Source organism: Bos grunniens, chromosome 8, assembly GCF_055505025.1.
Source record: "Bos grunniens cultivar Pamir isolate PY7600 chromosome 8, Bosgru_T2T1.0, whole genome shotgun sequence".
Classification (NCBI taxonomy): Eukaryota; Metazoa; Chordata; class Mammalia; order Artiodactyla; family Bovidae; genus Bos; species Bos grunniens.
The window spans coordinates 22257445-22284063 of record NC_141172.1 but is presented as its reverse complement, the minus strand read 5'-3'; the positions used below and the strand labels follow the sequence as shown (position 1 = coordinate 22284063).

The window sequence follows — 26619 nt, the reverse complement described above, 5'->3', positions numbered from 1 at the left end:
ATTTTCTGAGACTCCTTAAAGCTACTTTTTAGTAAATCTCAAATGAGATGTTTAAAATGCCCCTCGTGGGTCCTGGCTAAAGCTGCTGGATCCAGTGAGTCTTGGATCATGGACTGATGAAGGTGTAGTTTGGTTAAAAATGATTTTGAGAACTAATTGGAGTTAAGACTTAGGGCAATTTAATGAGGAAATTCTTGTCTCTCAGGGTCTTCTCCTTTGTTGATGACCCTGTTCCTTGGGAAACTTAATTGTTTTGTTATAAAGTAAGAAATGGTTCAATCCCTGGGTCGAGAAGATTCCCTGGAGGAGGAAATGGCAAGCCACTCCAGTATACATGCCTGGGAAATCCCATGGACAGAGGAGCCTGGCTGGCTAAACTCTATGGGATCATAAAAGAGCTGGACACGACTGAGTGTCTGAGTACTCATCAGTACTCAGGAAATGGTTAGCAACTGAGGAGACTACTGCATTCATACCTTGTATTATAGAAGCTTTTCTATATTATTTAGCTTTATTTTATTTGGCAGGAGAAGAACTAAAGAAGGATGCCTTTTTGAGGTTTCCTCAAGATTTGAGGAAGACAGTAGTGGTTAGCATGCTTATTTGCAGCCAGGGAGTCAGAGAATTTTTTGTGACTTTGAGATGGTTTCAGGGTTTGTATCTACATTGGTGTCATTGCTCATTTAATTTTAACTCTTATCTGACAATGACATAATTCCTGGTTCAGGGCTACTTCCTCATCTTGTCTTTCAAGTATTCCTTAAGCCTTTTAACTTGTTTTCAGATGCTCTCCTTGCCTTTTTCAAATCCTTTTTTTTTCTCTAAACTTACAGAATCTCTTTCAACTTGCAGCTCATAATCAGAAAAGTAATTCCAGCCACTTTCCTCATCTAGGACATTCTGCCCTATTTCTTGTTAAGTTAGCTGACCTGGTTGAAGGCTTTGTTTGTCAAAAAATCTTCCATTATAAGAGTCACGTGTTTATGTGAAGATGTTTTTAGGTGATTTTTAAAAAGTGACTACTGAAATACACGATACTTCTTTTATAATGGAAAAATGTTTCAGAAGAAATCAGGCTGTTTTCTGGTACTTAGAAGATAAATATGCAGAACTTTCCGAAGCAAAATCTCAGTAACATTATATTACTTAAAACTTTTTTGAAAGAAATATCATTTTTTGTTATTTATTCAACCTTGGGTTTCCCAGAACTTTTTAAAATTTCTTCCCTCTCTTCCTGGCTTTTTTTTCTCATATAATTTTATAACAAATACAGGAAATGACTTGATCATTAATCTAATGTTTAACACTTATTTGCTAGGACATACTGTACTTAAGGCTGACCACTTACCCTTTTGAGTTAAAAAAAGACTTGGCTACATTTGTACCATTTGCTTCCATGATACCCAGGGATGCTCTCTTTTGGAATGTTTGTATAATTCTCTTCAACACAAACTTTTGTTATTCTCATCCCTGGTCAAAAAATTAGTATGGGTACTTTCTTGCACCTTATATTTTGAATATTTTGAAAATAAAGAACCAAGCATTAATTGTAGTCTTTTCAAAAGGAGAGCGAGCATATGGTATGCTTACATACATAAGTACAGTGTTTAATGCTGTAATCAAGTAAACCCCAGACAAAGGAAACCTGAGACATGGTATTCATATACACAATAGTAATTATGCTATATTTACCTAGGGAAGAACAATTTTTATGGGTGGTTTTCATTAGTATAGTCTGTGCAGCTTGACCAAAAATGTTTTTTTCTTCTTTTTTTTTCTGGAATATTCAGCATCATTATTGACCTACACTCCCTTTTATGATGAGATCTGGGTTTAGCTCTTATGCCAGTGAACATTGAGCTTCCTTTTTAAAAAATTTAAAAAAAATACAGTTATTTATATTAGTTTCATCTGTACAGCAAAATGATTCAGTTATATATATATATTTTTTCCTTATTACAAGATATTGACTATGCTTCCCTGTGCTATACAGTAGGTCCTTATGGGTCTTATAAATAGTATTTTATAAATAGTAATATGCCTATGTTAATCCCAAACTCCTCATTTATCCCTACTGCCTCCTTTGGTAACCATAAGTTTGTTTTCTATGTCTGTGAGTCTATTTCTGTTTTGTAAAGAAATTAATTTGTATGATTTTTTTTTTTAGATTGCACATATAAGCAATATCATACATATATTTGTCTTTCTCTGGTTCACTTCACTTTGTTTGATAATCTGTAGGCCTATCATGTTGTAGCAGGTGGCATTATTTCATTCTTTTAATAGTTGAATAATATTCCATTTATATATATGGATGGCATCTTTGTTATCCATTCATCTGTTCGTTGACACTTAGGTTGCTTCCATGTCTTAGCTATTGTAAATAGTGCTGCTGTGAACATGGGGGTGCATGTATCTTTTCAAATTATGTTTTTTTTTTTTTTCCCAGATAAATGCCCAAGAGTGATTGTTGGATCATATGGTAGCTCTATTTTTAGTTTCTTAAGGAACCTCCATACTCTTCTCCATAGTGGTTGTACCAATTTACATTCCTACCAACAAGGGTTCTTTTTTCAAACTGAGCTTCCTTTTTGCATTGTTTCTTGTCACTCTGCTTATAGCTCAAGCCTGAAGTTTTCTTTGCTCCCTCTTAGAGAGTTCATGGGGTTTCCCTGGTAGCTTAGCTGGTAAAGAGTCCGCCTATAATGCAGGAAACCCTGGGTCAGGAAGATCCCCTGGAGAAGGGATAGGCTACCCACTCCAGTATTCTTGGGGTTCCCTGGTGGCTCAGATGATAAAGAATCTGCCTGCTATGCGGGAGACCTGAGTTCGATCCCAGGGTTGGGAAAACCTCCTGGAGGAGGGCCTGGCCACCCACTCCAGTATTCTTGCCTGGAGAGTCCCCATGGATGGAGAAGCCTGGCGGACTGCAGTCCCTGGAGTTGCAAAGAATTGGACACGACTGAGCGACTAAGCACAGCAAAGCACAGAGGGTTCATGAGTCATTTCAACTTGTTTTGGTAGCTACCCAAGGAGGGACTTGTTCCAGTTGATCTTTACTAAAGGGCTTTTGGCAACAGGTTCTTGAGTGTGACAGGACTCTGTGGGCTACAAGTTACAGAAACTTGCTTGTAATCCTTCGAGCACAAAAGGGTGATTTTATCTTCCTAAAGAGGTATCCCATGGGACTTAAGAGGAATGTACCTGGGCTTCAGATGCAAATTAGAGACACAGGTTATGTATTTTTTCTCTCTTGCTGCAGACAGATTTCTCTGCTCCCTAGTTACAGGGCACCACCTGCCTCCTGGGCTGACATATCCGTAAGAGATAGCCAGACTGAGGTTGAAATTTCCTGACCACAGTTAACAGGTTTCCCAGGACCAGCATGTTTGAGATGTTTGCTCCTGGACCAGTCAGTTCTGCCAAGGGCTGTGTAGTATTAGTTCTCTAGGAGTGCTGTAACAAATGACTACAAACTTAAAGCAACAGAAACTTGCTATTCCACAGTTCTGAAGGCCAGAAACCCAAAACCAAGGTGTCATCAGGATTGGTTCCTTCTGGAGGCTGGGTGGCTCTGTTCCATGCCTCTTTCATGGCTTCTGGTGGCTGCTGGCAACCCTTCTGACTTTTCATGACCTTCTTCTCTGTGTGCTTCTGTGTTTCAAATCTCTCTTTCCTGTCTCTGATAAGGACACCAGTCATTGGACTGAAGGCCTACCCAGGATGATTGCATCTCGAGATCCTTAGTTCCATCTGCAAAGACCTTATTTCCAAGTAAAGTTACATGCACAGGAACTGAGATTAGGACTTAGATGTACGTTTGCTTGCATGCTAAGTCCCTTCAGTCGTGTCTGACTCTTTGTGACCTATGGACTATAGCCCACCAGGATCCTCTGTCCCTGGGATTCTCCAGGCAAGAATACTAGAGTGGGTTGTCATTCCCTTCTTCAGGAGATTCTCCCCGACCCAGGAGGATCTGATCCTGCATCTCTTTATGTCTCCTGCATTGGCAGTTCTTTTCCACTAGCGCCACCTGGGAAGATGACAATTTACCCTTTATTGGCTGTGTCTTTATTCTGTGAATATTTGTATGCTAGGATCCCTTCTGTAGTAACCATATGAAGGGAGAAGGAGTGGTAATTCTCAAAACAGAGAGGACACTGGTACACTTACTGAAGATTGAACTTGGGGGAAAGCCATAACTTTGGAAATAGGTTATCTGTCAGCTTCTCAGCTCTAGCTTTGAAATATTATTGTATTTAAGCATAGGTAATGATATTCGATCTGTGTTGCTCCGACTGTAATAGAGGGAATAGCAATTGAGTGGATGGAGAGCAATTGTCAAAGATAACATAATTGTTTTGTTGTGATGGCAAGATGACACCATGTTTTCCATCATCTTCATCATTATAACCATCCTCTGGAATATTGTTTTGAAAGCATGTATTATCTCTCCAAACAGAGTAATATAGAAATAGCCATTGACTTGGTTGCCAAGGGAAGGAAGGTAAAGGAAGGAATCTAGCTTGGAGCGTGCCACACACACATACACACGCACACACACAAACAAGAAAGTTTTAGAAAAAATAGGTGTTACAAAGAGGAACTCTTTGATTTTAAAAGCTTTGTATAGAAAATTTCAAAAATAAGTAGAATAGTGTTATGAACCCTCATATTCCTATTACTCAGCCTAACAACTTTTCGCTCATGGCCAGTCCTGCTCCTCCATAATTCCCTCCTGCCATATTCTTTTGTATCAAATCCCAGATATTGTGTAATTTCTTCTGTAAATATTAAGTGTATATGTTTTTAAAAATAAAAACATTAGTAATATTATACCTGGATATGTGTTTGTGTGTGTGTGTGATTTTTAAATATCTAGCCAGTATTCAGTTTTCTAATTGCCTCATAATTTTTTTAAAGCAATTTGTTGGAATAACCATCCAAATAAGAGTTAGTTGTTATGTCTTTAATATCTCTCTTAACCTATAGGCTCTCTGCTTTGCATCTCTCCATCTCTCTCTGTCTCTTTCTTACATTTATTGAAAAAACTTGGTTGTTTGAAGTGATTCCCGCAGTGTGAATTTTGCTGACTGCTTCCGCATGGTGTACTTTAATTTATTTCTTTGTATTTCCTATAAATTTAAAAGTGTGCTCTAGAAATTTGATGAGATTTAAGTTCAAATTTTGTTGTTGAGGGGGAGTGTCAGAGGAGGGAAGACTTCTGCAGAGATGGTAATCTGTTCTTCCATCCAAAGGGACATAACAGCCCATTGTTTTCTCTTTCGGTGATGTTAGCTGTCTGTGCTTAATGGCTAGATCAATTAATTCATTAGAAGTTTCAAAATAGTGAGTTTCTAATTCTTTTTTTTTTTTTTTTGCTTATTTGAAATATTGCTATAAAGAGAACTTTCCCCATATCTACTATCTAGTTACCCAGTAGTACAGTTTGTATAGGGAAGGTAAGATATCTACCTGATTTTTTCTTTTTATTAGCTAAACTTCAGAATATCAGTTTTTAAAAACATCCATCAGTGTTGAACAATTAGATTTTATTTTATAAAAATTACAATGAGCTCATGGATTTAAACATAATTGATGTTTTCCCATCCTCTGTCCCTTTTAAAAAAATTGTATTTTGAACCTTTATTATCTTTTCACTATTTTGAGTTTATTTTAGACCCACTCTTTTAGAAGCAGCTTGAGAGAGAGACAAGGTAAAGGGAGAGGGAGGAAGAAATTTTATTAGTTTCAAAAGTCCTATTGCTACTTAATGATTTTCATATATAACAAATGAATTAAGAGGGAAGGGGGTGAAAAAAATAGCATCCTCCAAAGACCCCTTTCATCTGCTCCGATCTTAAGTCACAGGAACCATCTAATACTCGTAAGATTCTCTTAGGTGTCAATTTATAGTGTGGTGAACTTGTCTGCATGGTGGGCAGTCTTCAACATAGTAGTTAAATCTCTGTTGACTGTGCCGAATATTTCTTGCACTTTACTTATTCTGTCAGGAGTCTTACGTTGGTTTTAATGTTATAACGATGTGGCTTAAGATGTATTTTAAAACAAACATACAAAAAACTCCCAACAAAAAACCCCTGCCTCCCTTCCCCAAGGGTTACTTCATTGCTTGATAATGTAAAGGATATTATATTAATTTTATCTTCCCAGTATTTACGATTCCCTCATTTGCTAAGTGTACAATCCCAGAAAGGACTATAACCATAGCTAGTAATATTATTCATGTTAGCCTATTTAGTAATAAACTAAGAACTTTGGGCTTCCCCAGTGGCTCAGCAGTAAAGAATCCACCTTCTGTGCAGGAGACGTGGGTTTGATCCCTGGATTGGGAAAGATCCCCTGGAGGAGGAAATGGTAACCCCCTCCAATATTCTTGCCTGGGAAATCCCATGGACAGAGGAGCCTGATGGGTTACAGTCCACAGGGTCGCAAAGAGTTGGACATGACTGAGCGACTGAGCATGCACACAAATAGTGAACTTTATAATTATATATATATAAGATACTGTAATTTCAGTGTGCATATGTAAGATCACGTAATTATAGAACTAGAAATTACTTTCAGAGGTCACTTCTGAATCCAAGCAAGACAATACCTTAGCTGTCTTCCATCCATCCACCTATCCATGTACTAATTAAACACTTATTGAATATCTCTTGTATGCCTGTAGTAGGTGCTGTGAGATCACAGTGAGGAAAGCAGATGTAGTCATTGCACTCATGATGTTTTTCATTTAGAGAGAGATGCTGTAATCACACAGTCGTACAATTATATCTTCAACTGCATTCAGACAGAGTACCCTGTGCTCGTTGTGCCTTTAACGTGAGAGTTCAACCTTGTCGTGGAGGTCAAGGAAGGCTTCCCTGATGAAGTGACTCAACAGGAGACTGAGGCATGAATAAAATTTATTTCGGGAAATAGAAGAGGATAGACTTTTCCAGTTATAAGAAGTAGCGTGTGGCAGGTCCCTGTGGTGGGAGGGAGATGACTTCTTAGGAAGGCCTGAAGAATGCCAACATTATGCAGAGAGTGGTTTGAGATGAATCTGGGGATAAGGGTAGGAGTCAGACAATGCAGACCACGATGGCTGCTCTAGAGGATTTGGGTCTTTATCCTGAGTGCAGAGGGAGTCTGTTGAAGTGTTTTTATCTGCTGAGTATCAGTGATTACAAAAAGGCCATTCTGGCTGCAGTGTGAACATAACATTGAAAGTGCTGCCTTCTGGCTAGGCAGTTAGAGTGGTATAGGGAGCTGGGCTCAGGTGGCTGTTACTACAGTTCAGGTGAGGGGTGATGGCTGCTGCCTGGAGTTGAAGGGAAATGGATGGATTTGTGAGATATTTAGGGGATGAAGCATTTGAGGTGGATTGAATATTAGAACGACTGAAAGGAATATATCAAAGGTGATTCCTTGATTTCTGGCTTCCCTGACAGGTAGAGAGGAAACATTAGAAGACCAGGTGTGTGAGAAGAGCTTGAGTCTGGTTTTGGACGTGTAGGATTTAAGGCACAATTTAGACCCCAAAGTGGGAATATCTAGTAGGCAGTTGGATAAGCCCTTTTTTGGTGGTGACATCCCCTGAACACATTGTACTATGAACAGGTTAGTTGTTATATCTAATCAGATCTCTTCTGCATTGATTAAAGTCTTCTCTTGTATTTTTAAAATAACTTTCTGTGTATCTCATACACAGCCAGCCTGCTTGTCTCAGGGTTAATTTCAGATCCTGATACTATTCTCAGAGGTCTATTCCTCAAATTAGCATGTTTTTATGTCGGTGCTAACCTGTGACTGAAGGCAGGTTCTCAATAAATGATACTGAGCTATTTCATTGTTTATTTAAATTTATGCTCATACTGTCTATCTTGCAGATGAGGTTTAATCTTCTATTTGTGTTCAGCGAGTCCCACCTCACCTTGAGATTATAAATTTCACCCCCGCTTTTTTCACTATTTAGGAAAATAGAAGTAATACGTACTTTTTTGAAAACTCAAGCAATGGTACTTGCAGCTAGTGAAAGTAGTAAGTGGTAAAATTTTTCCTTTTTATCATTTTCTCTCCTTTCTTCTTTTTAAAAGTTCACTTTCTTGTTGGGCCCTGGTAGAACTAGGAAGTGACAGTACTAGAAAGGCTTAGGGCGTGTAGGGTGGCTCAGAGGTTCCTCCAAATATTGATCTTTGTTTCCCCTAGAATATAGGGAAAGTTGTTGTTCAGTCCCTCAGTCGTATCCAACTCTTTGCAACCCCATGGACTGCCGTATCCCAGGCTTCCCTGTCCTTCACCATCTCCTGGAACTTGCCCAAACTCATGTCCATTGAGTTGGCAATGCCATCCAACAATCTTGGGAAAGTTAGGGTGATCTGAAATCAGATCCAGGCACACAGGATCAGGGACCAGCTAATTCCAGCGAAACTGGAGCCCCATTTCTAGACCTATAGAAAAAGCCCATACTTTACATTCAGCCCCATACACTTCAAGTTTTTTCAAATTGGATATTCTATTCATATGTATAGTGTTCTAAAACTTGTTTTTTTCACTTAATATATGTTGGAACGTCTTTTCATAGATTTGTTTGCATATTTATTAATAGCTGCAAACTACTTTATATGATTATATCATATTTTATGATATGATTTTGTATATGATTGTATCTTATTTTCGGAGAAGGCGATGGCACCCCACTCCAGTACTTTTGCCTGGAAAATCCCATGGACGGAGGAGCCTGGTAGGCTGCAGTCCATGGGGTTGCTAGAGTCGGACACGACTGAGCGACTTCACTTTCACTTTTCACTTTCATGCATTGGAGAAGGAAATGGCAACCCACTCCAGTGTTCTTGCCTGGAGAATCCCAGGGACGGGGGAGCCTGGTGGGCTGCTGTCTATGGGGTCGCACAGAGTCGGACATGACTGAAGCGACTTAGCAGCAGCAGCAGCAGCATATCTTATTTTAAATATTTCTCCTTTGTCAAATGTAGTTTTCTTCTTCCATTTCTTTAAGATAACAAATGGATCTTCTTTTGGGTATATGTAAGGGTATTTCTATATGATAGGTCATTTTTTGGGGGGTGTGCCTCAAGGCATTTGGAATCTTAGTTCCCTGACTAAGGGATCAAACCCAGGGTCCCTGGCAGTAAGAGTGTGGAGCCTTAACTACTGGACCACCAGGGAATTCCCATGATAGGTTTTTAGGAATGCAATTTATGGGGAAAAGACTGCATTTAAACTTTTAAATTGCCAAATTGCCCTCCATAAAGTCTGAACAAAGGTATGCTCAACCTGAAAATACTTATTCCCCATTCACTCATCCACACTGGATATTATGAATCTTACTCTTCTGTGATCTGTTTATCTATATTCTCTGCTCACTTTTCTGTTATATGATTTGTTTCATTTTGTTGCTTATTTTTGTTTTGTGGATATTTGTCATATATGTAATATTTCATCTCAGTTTATCTCTCATGTTAATTTTATGTTTTCTTCCCCCCAAAACCCTTCCCCACTAACTTTGCTAAAGTGATCTGGAGTTTTTATGACAGGTCGTCTTCCTTTTTTTGTCTTTTTTACACTTTTCCCTCCAAAACCTCTCTTAACAGTCGCTTTAATCTTTATAGTGACATTTGAAAAATGATAAAGACTGGATTGTAAATTCTTCTGGTATTCATTCTGACCAAATTTTTTTTTTTTTTTTCTCCACACTGAGTGGCTTGTGGCATCTTAGTTTCCTAACCAGGGATTGAACCCTCAGTGAAAGCACTGTGTCCTACCCATTAGACCACCAAGGAATTCCTTGGTGACCAAAGTTCTTTATATTTTGTGTCTTTTGATCTATTCAGTTCTTTCTTGCACTTTATCTTAAAAAAAAAAGTTTTCTTGGTGTAATTCATTTATTAAAATCATTTTTATGAAGTGTACAATTCAGTGGGTTTTGGTATATTTACAAAATTATATAATCATTATATATTATCTTTTAACTGGAGAGCCTCTTTAAGAAAAACTTTCAGAGAATTATGTCTGAAAATTATTTCTTTTGTCTTCATACATTACACTTAGTCATTCTGGGAGGGTTAGATTTATTAAGTTATATAACCTTTCCCTCATAATTCCATGTGCATTGCTTCATTTAGCATTGCAGATGAGAAATCTTATGCCAAATTAGATATGATGTCAGTCTAATAGTCTTTATTTTACAGATTTTATTTTATAACTGAAAGTTCATAGGATTTTTTTCCCTCATCTTTGGATTTGGGAAATGTTAGCAATTAATTTTTTCAAGACTCTTGCCTAGCACTTGGTAGCCCTTTCAATTGAAGACTTTGAAATTTTCTTTTCTCCTTTCTTTGATTTTAGCTTCTCTAATGACTATGTTTTTTCTTTTATTATTTTGATTTTTAGCACTACCAAATTGTTGTAACCTCTTTCTGCAGTCGTATAGAATTCAGTTACAGATTTTTAACTTATTGACTATGCCAAAGCCTTTGACTGTGTGGATCACAAAAACTGTGAAAGATTCTGAAAGAGATGGGAATACCAGACCACCTGACCTGCCTTTTGAGAAACCTGTATGCAGGTCAGGAAGCAACAGTTAGAACTGGACATGGAACAACAGACTGGTTCCAAATAGGAAAAGGAGTTCATCAAGGCTGTATATTGTCACACTGCTTATTTAACTTATATGCAGAGTACATCATGAGAAACGCTGGGCTGGAAGAAGCACAAGCTGGACTCAAGATTGCCGGGAGAAATATCAATAACCTCAGATATGCAGATGACACCACCCTTATGGTAGAAAGTGAAGAACTAAAGAGCCTCTTGATGAAAGTGAAAGAGGAGAGTGAAAAAGTTGGCTTACAGCTCAACATTCAGAAAACTAAGATCATGGCATCCTGTCCCATCACTTCATGGCAAATAGATGGGGAAACAGTGGAAACAGTAGCTGACTTTATTTTTGGGGGCCCCAAAATCACTGCAGATGGTGATTGCAGCCATGAAATTAAAAGACACTTACTCCTTGAAAGGAAAGTTATGATCAATCTAGACAGCACATTAAAAAGCAGAGACATTACTTTGCCAGCAAAGGTCCGTCTACTCAAGGCTATGGTTTTTCCAATAGTCATGTATGGATGTGAGAGTTGGACTATAAAGAAAGCTGAACGCAGAAGAATTGATGCTTTTGAACTGTGGTGTTGGAGAAGACTCTGGAGAGTCCCTTGGACTGCAAGGAGATCCAACCAGTACATCCTAAAGGAGATCAGTCCTGAATGTTCATTGGAAGGACTGATATTGAATCTGAAACTCCAGTGCTTTGGCCACCTGATGCGAAGAGCTGACTCATTTGAAAAAACCCTGATGCTGGGAAAGATTGAGGGCAGGAGGAGAAGGGGACAACAGAGGATAAGATGGTTGGATGATGTTGAGGCCAGCTCAAAAAGCAGGGTTTCGAAAAGCGCGATATGGCGAGAGAATGAGAAACGAGACACAAGAATTCAGAGAAAAGTGAGGATCAGGGGACCAACACCGCTCCAATGTGAAGGGGCCAGAACTGAATCCAAGCCGGCTTTATTAGACTTTCATCCGTGAAGGAAAGAATATGCAGGGAATTAAACTGTAACTCATGTGGCCTTCGGGGCCAAAGAACAAAATGATCATTAACCATTGAGTAATTAGGAAACTAATCAATAACAAATCAGTAACTATGACTAATATTCTTATCTATAGATTTTCCACCGGATACATAAAACATGTGACTCTGAGATGCCAGTTGAGAAACAGTCTGGGGTCGGTTTTCTGACCCCAGGATCATATCTTGTTTTCAAGATTGTGAACTAACAGTTCCCTCTGGATTTGTTCCAAGAGTCTCATGCCTTATAGCATCCAGTTTATCAATAATTATAAATTCCTCTTGTGGCCCTTGCCAGGGCCTGCTTTTCTTTTATTCATCCTGTCTCCTACAGGATGGCATCACCGACTCAATGGACATGAGTTTGGGTGAACTCCAGGAGTTGGTGATGGACAGGGAGGCCTGGCATGCTGTGGTTCATGGGGTCGCAAATAGTCAGACACAACTGAGCGACTGAACTGAACTGAATTTTGTAACAACAGATCTCAGATGCAAGGTAACAATGGCTCGAAAACAAGAGAAAGAGGTTTTTGTGAAGAAAGATGGAAAATGCTAGGATTTAGCCATTCATGACTTAACTGTAGTTAGTTTTAGGAATGTTCTAGGTTTTTGCATTCATGAACTCTGACACTTTTGTTTGCATAACCTTACAAAGGGAGAAACATTGCAATCTTAATGGTATAAGTATTAGATTGTTGATTTATTGCAAAAATAACCAGACACTTTACTGACATACATTAATTTATTCTTTAAAACAACGCAAGATTGAGTTTATTATCATGCTTCTAAGTTGCTCAGATGAGGATGTTGGCCTTAAGTGACTTGCTCGTAGGCATTAAGTGACTTGCCCAACATTTTCCAGTAAATTAGAATTAAAGCAGGAACTTAAATGAAAATCTGAAACCATCCATCCCTCTCAGCTCACTTGAAATATTTAAAAATTTAAGAAATTATTCAATTGAATTTAAGGCAACTATGTTACTACTTGAATGGATCTACACATGATTTATTGATGCCATCATCTTTCAATATTCATAATCTATTCATGTTACACTCTTGCTTAAAATATAGTACAGACTCAGTTATCCACATAGTAAAATCTCAGCCCACAAATAAAAGCAAGGTATAACATAAAGATTTTAAAAAGCTGAAAATTTACAGGTCACAGTGGTTCTTGGAAATGCCTTGAATTAAATGTACGTAGGATGTGTGTGCTTTCTGTGTGATTGTACTGTTTTCACAAAGAAGTAAGTGACCCCAGTTGGTTAAAAATCGTGTCTGTTATCTATCTTCTCTTAAACTATTCATATGACAAATAAATCATTAGATAAGGAAAACCAATTTAGTTTTACATACCAAAAGGGATTATTTAATGAATTCATATTTCATGAAAGAAATTCAGCCAGAAATTCAATCAGTACTGATCATTTAATATGAGTACCCTTTAAACTCATCATTAGGCCCAGGGAGTGGTCTTATGAGGTTACTAGGTGAGGTCTAGACTTTTTCCATCTCCATTTCATCCATATATAAATGGGGTTATTTTTAGCTGAAATCAGCTTTAAAGCTTATTGTCAGTTGCATAAACATTGAAGATGAGAAGACAAGGAAACTTCTGAACACACAGTGCTGCTCTCACCAAGGCAAAAAACCACAGTAGACCTCCGGTGATAGGTCTCAGTCAGACAGAGGGATCTGGAAGTGCTCACTGACTCAGTGATGATTAGAATTTGTCTGCTAAACATAGGTATAGACCGGAGATTTCATAGTCTTGTCGAAAATTTAGGCACTGGCTTAGGTCAGAGTTGTAGGGTTTTTGAAAGACTAACTTTCAAAAAGCAAGATTGTAGCACTGAGGCCTGATGAGTTAGCTTTAGCCAATTTGCATATTTGGAGAAACTGAATCCCCCTGAAGCTCCAAGGAGCTTCTGTGTGACTGAGGTCAGACCTTCACACCCAGAATATGTTCTTGATAAACCAGTGATAGAGTCAGTTGCAATCTCCATGCTGAAGGATCTCTAGATCTTGGTGAAGGAAAGTAAGCAGAGTTGTGAAGAGCTGGAGCATAGACTGGAAAATACCGTTCTTAAAGTCCAGGGTCCTTAGCTGCAGAATGGGTCTCATTCTGTAAAAGTGAATGGTGTGAGGAATTGTAAAGAAGGAATTTATTCTGAATGTTTGCATGTTAAGATATCTTCTTCCTAAGCTTTAGAGTAAGAGGGCTCTAGAAACTCAAGAGTGTCAACAGAGAAGGCTCCTGGAAGAATCTGAGCACTCATGAGGGAAGAACATCAAGACAGAACCCCTGTTCCCAAGGGGGTGCCATGCCATCAGACCTTTCTAAGACAACTGTACTTCCCACTAGTTTTTTAAAAATGTACTTTTTAATTTTCACCGAGTCACAGTGGGATTCACTGGCCATATTTTTAGTGAAAGCAAAGTGGAGTTGACGTAACACCAATATAGGGTATGTGAGAAAAGTGAACCTCGGTTTGACATACAGCAAGGAACACACAGGAGAGAATCTTAGGGAACAGGCTTATGCAGTGTTGAGACATCACTCTTGACCAGAGGATCTACGTAGGAGAGAAACCATGTTTGTGTGCTGCCTGTCACAAAACACTCATTCATGAATGTACACTGCATGGTCATAAGAGGAGCCACGTGGGAAAGAAAACATACTGTTGTGTAGATTGTGGGAAATGCTTCAACTGCAAGAAAAGCCTCACTGCTCACCAAAGAATCTACTTAGGAAACAAACCATAAGTGTCTTTAGCAGTACTGTGAAATAGAAATATATTCTGAGCCACAAGTGTGAACCACATATATAATTCAAAATTTTCCTAGTAGCCACATTAAAAAGAAACCAGTGGTGTTAACTTTAATAATCTATTTTGTGTAACCTCATATATCAAAAATATGTATATAATCAAGATGTAATCAATATAAAAATCTACATATGATATTTTACAATATTTTTGTGTTCTCAGTCTTTTTTTTTAATTATATTTTATTCCTCTTGTTTATATATTTTTATCTTTGCTGGGTCTTCTTTGATGTGTGGGCTTTCTCTAGTTGCCACGAGTGAGGGCTACTTTTCTTGCTGGGCTTGGGCTTCCCACTGCAATGGCTTCTCTTATTGTGGTGCACGGGCTTAGTTGCTCTGTGGCATATGGGATCTTCCTGGACCAGGGATCAAACTCATGACTCCCACATTGGCAGGAGGTTTTTAACCACTGGATCACCAGGCAAGTCCCTACGTCTTTAAAATGCAGCAGGTATTTTACAGTACAGCACATCCCAGTGCGGATTAGCCATGTTACACATGCTCAGTAGCCTGTGTGCCCGTTGGCTGCTGTATTGGACAGCATGGCCAAACCGTTTACCAGTTGTAAAACTTTAAATGCCATCAAAGAGTACACTAAATAACATCTCACATAATTGCCCGAAATGACTTTTGTTAATTAAGTCCAGGTCTTGTCCTAGCCCTATGGTAAAGTTACCAGTGATTTCTAGATAATAATGACATAATGCGTGTTAAGCACTTAAGAGAGTACTTAACTTACAATAGATGCTCCATAATTATTAACAGTTATGATTTTTAAAATATTGGGTTTTTTTTTCATTTAGCAAATAATCTGTATTTCTAAGATTTCTTTCTCATTCCCAGGGAGAATCTTACTTTAAAGAGATCAGGGTAATTTGTGACAATGTGGATGAACCTGGAGGGCATTGTGCTAAGTGAAATAACCCAGACAGAGGAAGATAAATACCATATGGTACCACTTGTATGTGGAATCTAAAAAAAGAAATTGAACAGATAGAAGCAGAGAGTAGAATGGTGGTTGCCAGGGGCGGGTAGGAGAAATGGGGAGATGCTGGTTGAAAGATACAAGCTTCCAGTTATGATTAAGTTCTGAGGATCTAATGTACAGCATAGTAACTAAAGTCAACAATGTTGTATTGTGTACTTGAAATTTGCTAAGAGTATTTAGCATTTTATCCAAAAAAATGAAAACTAAAAAGTAACTATGTGAGGTGATATATGTGTTAATTAACTTGATTTTGGCAACCATTTTAAAATGCACACGTAAATCATTTTGTACACGTTATATTACAGTTGTTTTTGTTAGTTTTACCTCACGAAAGCTGAAATAAAATCCTATTTAGTAGTTAGAAAACATTAGTAACAGGAAAAAAATTTAAAAAGCAGGCCATTTTTTCTGATTTATTATCTTGCTGCTTCTCACAGAGAATAAGGAGAAAACTTAAATTTCTCTTCCCTGCTCCCATTAGCTTTGTTTTAATGGGGGTTATTTGCTCTGATTGGTCCCCTGGCCCACTTTTTTTTTTAGTGGCCATTCCATTTCATCTGTCTCGTTATTTTTCATGGTCTGCTAATATTTATAAATGAAGGACTTGATTATTCAGTGTGGGTAATTGATGTGGTCACTGCCTGCAATTACGTGGGCTAATGTTTACTTTTCCCTGATTGATTTCCCCCCAGTATATGCAGTGAGGTGATAGATAGGTTGGTAGTTTGATTCTTTGGCTTCACTTCTCCTTCATTGTGTTGAATGGGAGCTTGTAGGCCTCTCGGCTATGCTATGGGATAAGCTAGGTGTATGTGGATGGCTACTGTTCAGTGTGGGTGGCAAGTGTTCAACTATCAAAAGTGGTAGGATTAAGTACCTGAGTAGACTGTTCACTTTATAACATTTGACATGCTATTATATTTCTTTACAGAAATACACATGGCTTGATAAAAGCCCTTATGAAACTATTACAAATGCAAGCTGTTAAGGAAGGACACAGCGGGGAGAAGAATATTCAGGATATATATAATATTAGGTAAGCCTTTTCTCCTTTCTTTTGAAACTTTTGTTTTTAGTGAATTGTTAAATGTTATGAATTAAGACATGCTAATTCATTAAGAATTAGTTATTGAAGTTCACAGAGACTGTGAGTCTTAACCTCTCAGGAAGTTATATTTCCAACACTCAGGATTGAGATAGAATTGACTACTGTATGCTGAGTATCATCACTGTGGCTTTCAGCTTGCTTCCTTGGAATTGGAATCTTTTGTCCAAAATTCAAGTCATTCATTTTGATCTGGGATATAGAATCATTTTCCCAATGCTGTGAAAACTGAAGAGTTCATTGAACAAATGTATTAAAAGCAGGAAGATAAACTTCCTCACTATAGAAAGTAACAGGACTATGCTATGCTATGCTAAGTCACTTCAGTCGTGTCTGACTCTGTGCGACCCCATAGATGGCAGCCCACCAGGCTCCCCCATCCCTGGGATTCTCCAGGCAAGAACACTGGAGTGGGTTGCCATTTCCTTCTCCAATGCATGAAAGTGAAAAGAGAAAGTGAAGTCGCTCAGTCGTGTCTGACTCTTAGCGACCCCATGGACTGCAGCCCATCAGGCTCCTCCGTCCATGGGATTTTCCAGGCAAGAGTACTGGAGTGGGGTGCCATAGCCTTCTCTGATATATATATATATATATATTACTGCAATAGTTCCAGTGAAATGCATTGAATTTTATGGGAGAGTTTGGGCAAGGGAAGGCATACTTACTTGTGAAGGTGACCTTAACCATTGCGTTGAAGGTCCTAGAAAGTCATTTCATAAGAGAGGGGCTCCCACTTAGTAGAGGATGCCAGAAGATGTCCCATAATCAGTGTATATTGTCCTAGAAAATCTGTTCAGTGATGCATCTAGAATATACCTTTTATAAAGAATGAACCCATGGCACCCTAAACAAGGGCACTGGTTCTGGGGGAAAATGACTTCCATAGGCTGTGGTGATCCAGTAGGGAGAGTAGACCATACTTGGGAATTGTCATTGGCTTGAGCATATAAAACCTGCAGTTTCAAGCATTTGACACCACTGCTATCAGAAGCCGTGAGTGCCTCTCCTGATATATAGTGCCTGTTACTTACATACATGTATAGTACTTTCCTTTTGATAGTAAGTAAACAGTGTCTCATATATTACAGTGATCTTTCCTGTTAGTTTAGTGCTACTTACCATCTCCTTTATTTTTATGAGCATATTATCGAGTTTCTTAAGTCGCTTTTTAAAAACAAGGTCAGATTTGCATTTTATATATTTTTTGTTAACATTTGTTTTTTAAATCATTTGTTTGTCTGCACTGGATCTTAATTGTGGCACGTGGGATCTGCCTTGCATCATGTGGGATATTTCACTGTGGTGCTTGGACTCTGTATTTGTGGCGCTGGGGCTCTGTAGTTGCGTCACTGGACTCTCTAGTTGTGGCGTGGGCTTAGTTACCCCACAGCATGTGGGATCTTGGTTCCTCAATGAGGGATTGAACCCATGTTCCCTGCATTGCAGGGCAGACTGTTAACTACGAACCACCAGGGAAATCCCCTTAACATGTTTTTTGAATGTTTTCAAAAATATAGAACAATTGGAAGAATGTAGTACAATGAATTAGTTAATTCATTGTTAACTTAGTAGTTAACTCATTAATTTTAAGTTGGGGAAGCAAAAGGAAAATTATTTATTTGAAAATACTCTGAAAACTGGGTGTGAAAGGTAAACTTTTCCAAATTGATAAATACGCTTTTCTTTTAAAAATATACATTACCTTAACCAGGATTGAACCTAAGGAGTAAATGAGCAGGACTTAATGTTTCTAGATGGGTCATACAAGCATTTGTGTTCTCTCTTTTTTTTTTAATGCTCTTTTTTTTTTAATTTAAATTTATTTATTTTAATAGGAGGTTAATTACTTTACAATATTGTATTGGTTTTGCCATACATCAACATGAATCCACCACGGGTGTACACGTGCTCCCCATCCTGAACCCCCCTCCCACCTCCCTCCCCGTACCATCCCTCTGGGTCATCCCAGTGCACCAGCCCCAAGGGGATGATTTGGGAGAATGGCACTGAAACATGTATAATATCATATAAGAACTGAATCGCCAGTCCAGGTTCGATGCAGGATACAGGATGTCTGGGGCTGTGTTCTCTTTTTTTGAAAGAGGTTCACACTCTTGGGGCAGAGTTCCAGGATAGGAAATAATTCCACTTCATCGTTATTCAGGAGGAGTTATTTACTTATTTTAAAATAGGAAAGCTACTGGAGTTCTAAAATTTTATTTAACAGTTTTATTGAAATACAATTCACATACTGTACTGTACAACTGACCTGTTTAAAGTATACAATTCAATGATTTTTAGTATATTCATGTAGTCATACAATCATTGCCATAATCAATTTTAGGACATTTTCATCATTTCCTCAAATTCCTCACCCGTTAACCATAGCTCTATCAACCTAGAGCTACCCAATTAAGTATTTTTAATTTCATTGTTTCTCAACACTGGCTATTCATGAGAACCACCTTTTGCTGTTGTTGTTCAGTCACTAAGTCTGGGTATGCCTAAAACCAGATGAACATAGGACAATGAAATACCCTAGACCAACTGAATCAGAGTCAGAAAAGTCCCAGGTGATTCTGATCAACAGTGAGTATAAGATGGTGTGTTAGCAGCTCTCTACCATTCATCACCTGAGACGTTGTTGAATGGCAGATTCTGTTTCCTTAGACCTAACATGGGCTCAGTATTCTGGTCTAACAAGCTCCCAGGTGATGCTGATACTGCTGTTTCCCTACCATACTTGAAGTAGCAGAGCTTTGAGCAGCATTAGCAATTCCTGGGAGCTTGTTAGGAATGTGGAATCTCGGACCCCGTCTCAGACTACCTGAATCAGAGCTTGCATTCTGGTGAGATTTTCCAGGTGGATCATAGCCATCTTAGTTTTTTTGATGATGATTTAAGGACATTTTTAGTCATGCAGAATAATTATATTTTCACACTGATTGTGCTCCCTGTGAGTGAGTGCTAAACTTTGTTACCTGTAATGTTTCACCTGCTTTCTATTCATAGTTTATTTTCTCCAGTAGTTGGCTCTTTTAGCCGTAGGCTTGTTCTTAGAAGACAATAGATGCAAGGTGTGGATTGGGAGCCTTGTTTGAAGAACTGAAATCATACTGGATATATAAGGATTGTGTGTAGAGTGGTGGCACATTAAGAGGTCCAGAATCAATCACTTGAGTTGGCATAATCCAGTAATGTTTATGGAGGGCCCTCGTGTGAATGGCTGTTTGGCACTATAAATCAGTAGAGTGTAATTGAGTGTGTAAGAACCTGAGGTTCCTCCACGGGGGATTCTGGATGGCAGAAACACAGGAGAGGTGAGCCTGAAGAGCAGATTTCCCTCAGGAGAGCTATGATTACCTGAGTCAATCATAAAATTGTCATGCTGTTTTAGAATCTTGTATGCCACGTGTTGGTGAGCAATATCGTCCAGCCTTGGAGAGAAAACTGATGAGCTGTGTGTGAAAACATAAAAAGGGTATGAGGAGCTTAGAACTCCACTGAAAGGTTTTCCTTGGTTATGTTGTAGGTTTGATCTAAAATGAAAGTAGTATGACAAGTAATTGTAAGCTTTCTAGGCAGGAAACTCAACTCTAATTTTATGGTATTAAGGACTCTGCTAGTATACTGTTGGATTTTCTTTTTGTCCTAATAGCTAATTAACTTGCAGTATAGTAAAACAGAATATTGGTCATCTTATTTTTTATTAAAACTTTTAAAAAATTGAGAAAATATTAGTTTGTATTACTGTTTCATGTGTACAACCTTATATTTTGACCTCCATATACGCTACAGCACGCTGCTGCTGCTAAGTCACTTCAGTCGTGTCTGACTCTGTGTGACCCCATAGATGGCAGCCCACCAGGCTCCCCCGTCCCTGGGATTCTCTAGGCAAGAACACTGGAGTGGATTGCCATTTCCTTCTCCAGTGCATGAAAGTGAAAAGTGAAAGGGGAGTCGCTCAGTCATGTCCGACTCTTTACGACCCCATGGACTGCAGCCCACCAGGCTCCTCCGTCCATGGGATTTTCCAGGCAAGAGTACTGGAGTGGGCTGCCATCGCCTTCTCCGATGCTACAGCACCCTTACCACCAAATGCTTAGTTTCCATCTGTTACCATAGAGTTGACCTCATTTACCCGTTTTGCCTTACCCCTACTGCTCTTCCCCTCTGGTAATCACTTAGCCTGTTCTCTGTATCTATGTGTTTGTTTTTGGTTGGTTTGTTTATTTTTAATATTCCAAATGTGAGCGAAATCATATTGTATTTGTCTTTCTCTGTTGGACTTATTTCACTTAGCATATTACCCTCAGTGTCCATCCATGTGTTGTAAATGGGAGGATTTCATCTTTCTTATGGCTCGGTCGTATTCCATTGTGCATATATACCACATCTTCTTTGTCCATACATCTATCAATGACACTTAGGGTGTTTCCATATCTTGGATGTTGTAAATAATGCTGTGATAAACATTTGGGTGCAGAAGTAATGAAACACAACCCTTTGGGTGTTTGGTATTTCTCCTGGGCCAGTTCAGTTCAGTAACTCAGTTGAGTCCAGCTCTTTGCGACCCCACGGACTGCAGCACTCCAGGCTTCCCTGTCTTCTCCAACATCACAGTTCAAAAGCATCAATTCTTCAGTGCCCAGCTTTCTTTATAGTCCAACTGTCACATCCATACATGACTACTGGAAAAACCGTAGCTTTGTTGGCAATGTCTCTGCTTTTTAATATGCTGCCTAGGTTTGTCATACCTTTTCTTCCAAGGAGTAAGCGTCTTTTAATATCATGGCTGAAGTGATTTTCAGTTCAGTTCAGTCGCTAAGTCGTGTCCGACTCTTCGCGACCCCATGAATCGCAGCACGCCAGGCCTCCCTGTCCATCACCAACTCCTGGAGTTTACCCAAACTCATGTCCATCGAGTCGGTGATGCCATCCAGCCATCTCATCCTTTGTCGTTCCCTTCTTCTCCTGTCCCCAATCCCTCCCAGCATCAGGGTCTTTTCCAATGAGTCAACTCTTTGCATGAGGTGGCCATAGTATTGGAGTTTCAGCTTCAGCATCAGTCCTTCCAATGAACACTCAGGACTGATCTCCTTTAGGATGGACTGGTTGAATCTCCTTGCAGTCCAAGGGACTCTCAAGAGTCTTCTCCAACACCACAGTTCAAAAGCATCAATTCTTCGGTGCTCAACTTCTCACAGTCCGACTCTCACATCCATACATGACCACTGGAAAAACCATAGCCTGATTTTAGAGCCCCCCAAAATAAAGTCTGTCACTGTTTCCATTGTTTCCCTAATCTGTTTGCCATGGCTCTTTAGTTCTTCGCTTTCTGCCATAAGGGTGGTGTCATCTGTGTATCTGAGGTTATTGATATTTTCCCCGGCAGTCTTGATTCCAGCTTGTGCTTTATCCATCGTGATATTTCACATGATGTACTCTGCATATAAGTTAAATAAGCAGAGTGACAATATATAGCCTTGACGTACTCCTTTCTCAATTTGGAACTGGTCTGTTGTTCCATGTCCGGTTCTAAGTGTTGCTTCCTCACCTCCATACAGATTTCTCAAGAGTAAGGTCAGGTCTGGTAGTCCCATCTCTTGAAGAATTTTCCACAATTTGTTGTGATACACACAGTCAAAGGCTTTAGCGTAGTCAATGAAGCAGCAGTAGATATTTTTCTGGAACTCTCTTGCTTTTCCTATGATTCAACAGATGTCAATTTGGTCTCTGGTTCCTCTGCCTTTTCTATGTCCAGCTTGAACATCTGGAAGTTCTCGGTTAACGTACTGTTGAAGCCTCACTTGGAGACTTTTGAGCATTACTTTGCTAGCGTGTGAGATGAGTGCAATTGTACAGTAGTTTGAACATTCTTTGACAGTGCCTTTCTTTGGGCTTGGAATGAAAACTGACCTTTTCCAGTCCTGTGGCCACTGCTGAGTTTTCCAAATTTGCTGGCATATTAAGTGCAGCACTTTCACAGCATCATCTTTTAGGATTTGAAATAGCACAGCTGGAATTGCATCACCTCCATAAGCTTTGTTTGTAGTGGTGCTTCCTAAGGCCCACTTGACTTCACATTTCAGAATGTCTGGCTCTAGGTGAATGATCACACCATTGTGGTTATCTGCATCATTCAGATCTTTTTTGTATAGTTTTGTGTATTCTTGTCCCCTCTTCTTAATACCTTCTGCTTCTGTTAGGGCCATACCATTTCTGTCCTTTATTGAGCCCATCTTTGCATGAAATATTCCCTTGGTATCTCTAATTTTCTTGAAGAGATCTCTAGTCTTTCCTATTCTATTGTTTTCCTCTATTTCTTTGCATTGATCACTGAGGAAGGCTTTCTTCTCTCTCCTTGCTATTCTTTGGAACTCTGCATTCAGATGGGTATATCTTTCCTTTTCTCCTTTGCCTTTTGCTTTTCTTCTTTTCTCAGCTATTTGTAAGGCCTCCTCAGACAACCATTTTGCCTTCTTGCATTTCTTTTCCTTGGGGTTGGTTTTGATCACCACCTCCTGTACAATGTAACAAACCTCCATCCATAGTTCTTCAGGCGCTCTGTCTACCAGCTCTAATCCCTTGAATCCTCAGCACCATTCTACAAACCAGTGATGGTTTTCAGTGTTTTAGTGTGGAAGGAGTTCAGTGTTTTTCATGTATATGTCTGGAGCACACACTTTACCCATACATCATCTGGGTACACAGATGATCTATTTATCCACCATGCTTTGAGATACATCAGATAAGAGTGCGTATAGCCAGTAAAGTTCATTTTGCTTAACTGAACCCTTCTATAGTCTTGTGACTTAAACAAGATTAAAGGAGGATATTTAAATGGAGTTTCAATTTCCAGGACCTTTTAGAATGGGGGTAAATTGGAAGAGCAATAGAGCACAGTTGGCTACTGTGATTAAATGAAGAGAATATGCAAGTTTTACTCTAGGCCCAGGACTCTCAATTCTGGTTGCACTGTTAGAGTTCTCTGAGGAACTTTTAACTGTAGTGCCTGGGCTCTCCCGAGAATGAGTAGGGCTCAGCCTCCAGCACTGGTAACACTCAAAGCTTCCTGGATTGTTATTAGTGTGGTGGTTGGATTGAGGACTGCTGGCCAGTTGTTGCAGTGAGGCATGGGGCTTTGTTGTCGCCAGACCTTCAGATCCTTCAGTATTAATAACATTTTAAATGAAATATTTCGACTAGTAAATGTTGGAAAACAATTCCAGTTTTTCAAAATACAGAGTCGGCAGACCGAACACATCTGCTCACAAGATGCAATCCAAGGGCAACCGTTTGTGACCTCTGATTTAGACATTTAACTGTTTTCAAAAACTTTAACCTCCCCCCTCTCCTTTTTTTAATCTGTGAACAATTTTTAGTTTAATCACTTAAAAAAAAAACCATGAAAGATGACCACTAAGATATCCTTTATTTCAGGCTTATTTTTCCCCTCCCATTTTATGTTTGGTCTAATTTTTCTTCTTGTTAGCTTGAACTCCACTTTGTTATAAACACTTATTTTTAAGTTATTTCACTCCAGTACTCTTGCCTGGAAAATCCCATGGACAGAGGAGCCTGGTAGGCTGCAGTCCATGGAGTTGCTAAGAGTCAGGCACGACTGAGCAACTTCACTTTCACTTTTCACTTTCATACATTGGAGAAGGAAATGGCAACCCACTCCAGTGTTCTTGCCTGGAGAATCTCAGGGACGGGGGAGCCTAGTGGGCTGCTGTCTATGGGGTTGCACAGAGTCAGACCCGACTGAAGCGACTTAGCAGCAGCAGCAGCAGCAGCAGTGCTCTATAACATTGACCATACAGGAAGTGCAGCAGACCAGCGTTTGCCTGATATTTTGATTATAAGAAAGAATGACTAAATTTTGTTGTTGTTGTTATTGTTTAGTCACTAAGTTACATATGATTCTTTTGCGAATCCATGCTGCAATTTCCTCCCCCAGGGGATCCTTCCCTCCTAGGGATTGAACCTGTGCATTGGCAGGTGAGTTTTTACCACTGAGCCACCAAGGAAGCCCAGACTAAAATTTTAAGATTTATTAATTATGAGAGGCTCATTTTCTTTGTAATATGCCATTTTTTCCTCTTAAAATTTTATCATGTACTCTTGCTTTTAATTTTTCCTCTATGTATTCATATTATGGCAGTCTTTTTAAGATCTCTCTTCCCTCAGCTGAAGTGAGGAAATAGCTGTGAATTCATGAGCGGTAACTGCTTGTTCCAGAATTTGTGTGTTATTCTGATGTGCCAGACAGTGGCTGACATGCACAAATATCACATGTTGAGAATCTTGTTTATGGAAAGAGTTGGTCTGATCAACATCAAGCTGTACTTTCTGAAATAAGGGAATATTAAATGTTTTGGGCAGATGGTATGCTCTGAAATGGGTGATTAGGCCAATAGCAATGGGTGATTATACCCAGAGTAGATGAAAGTTATTTACTTTGTCAGTATTTGCATATGTTTGTGTAATGTTATGAGTTTATTTAGATGTAGAGTTAATTTTGAGATCTTAAAGATGTGTGTCCTGAAGGTTGAAGTACTTTATGGTTCATACCTCTTTTTTCCCTGAAAAGTAGAAGTCACTTCTTAGCATTAAACTCTTTTTGCATTGTCTCCTCTCCATTTTGGTGGGTGAAATGGAATTGGCTGTGCGAAGAATGCAGAGCATCTCAGATCTAGGGAAAAGCATGTGCTTAGCTGCTGCTTTGTGAGGGCCTGGTGCCCTAGAGGAGCTAACAGGAGGCAGGGTGCCTGGAGCTTAGTGTTTAAGGGAGGAAGAGGCCAAGACAGAGGCTCAGGAGAGTTAGACATGGCCTAGAAGATGCAAGCCATGGTAGAGACTTTGGGTTTTCTTTAAAGAGTAGTAGGAAGTCATTGAAGGTTTTATTTTTTAAACTTATTTTGAAAGAATTTTAAAGTTCCAGAAAAGGTGCAAGAATAGTACAGAAAATTTCCATCTGGCATTTATCCCAATTCACTGATTTTCCACATTCTCATTATCCTTCTCTCTATAGAATTAAAAACTATTGGAGAGTAGATTGTACATATTCAGTAGGGTGTGTTTTCTAAGAACAAGGATTTTTATATAACCAGAGTACAGTTATCAAATCAAGAAAATTTGATGTTCATTTAACACTTTTACCTATAATCCATATCCTAGTTTTGCCATTTGGCTTAATAACGTCCTTTCATACCTCTTTCCTTTTTATTTTTAGTGTACGGGCTCCAGTTTAGGATCATATGTTGTCTTTAACTGTCATATCTTTTTAGTCTTTTAAAACTTGGAATTTTCTCATCCTTTATCTTTTATGACATTGACATTTTCGAATACTGTGAAAGTTTGCTGTGCCTTTCTCAGGACATCTCGTCTGGAGACACTGATGTCCATCTTGCCTTTCACTGGTGATTTTAATTTTCATTACCCTATCAAGGTAATATATGGTTTCTTTACTGTGTAGTTACCATCTTCTTCTTGTAATTAATAAGCAGTCTGTGGAGAAGATGCTATGAGACCATGAATATATCGTGTTCCTCATTAAACTCACAGCTCCCCCCTCCCTATTAATTTTCACTGAGATAATTTCAAAACGGTAATTTCCCAACTCTACCACTCCTTTCAGATTTACTAATGGCAGTGGAGATACAGATAAGCTTTAGATGTGGACATCTATATGACTTGATTCTTACTGTCAAACTGCATGTTTTGCTTCCATTTTCATTTCTTCTTTTCCCTCATCTTTCCCACCCAGGGGAGTCTTTGTTCACAATTCATGGTTTCAGTCACCTGGGGTTTACACTTGGTGTTTAAAAATCAGACCTAAAGAATAATTTGTACATATACTATCTTTCAGTTAGCAGTTGCCACCAGGAAATATTTCATAAGTTCTGCTAAGTGCACATGCTTAATTTAAAAATTGGTATGGTGATTTGGTGGTAAGTGTCTTTAAGAGCACAAGATATTTTGACTTTTGCCTTATTAGCCTATTTATCTTATCTTTAGTTTCTTTTCTTTCCCAATCAAGGATGTAACTTAAT

At 38.9% G+C, this 26619-nt stretch overlaps 1 protein-coding gene across 5 annotated transcripts in view; it reads left to right on the top strand.

Moving 5' to 3' along the window:
- Nucleotides 1–26619, top strand: part of FOCAD (focadhesin) — a 303578-nt gene that overhangs the window by 37575 nt on the left and 239384 nt on the right. For 4 of the 5 annotated variants that reach the window (XM_086414321.1, XM_086414322.1, XM_086414319.1 and 1 more), the window contains one exon: nucleotides 16388–16492. In XM_086414321.1, coding sequence (XP_086270447.1) covers nucleotides 16416–16492 — 77 coding nt within the window. In that variant the 5' untranslated portion in view covers nucleotides 16388–16415. Of the gene's footprint in view, nucleotides 1–16387; nucleotides 16493–19280; nucleotides 19411–26619 lie in introns of those variants that run through there. The other variant, XM_086414323.1, reaches the window with a different exon arrangement.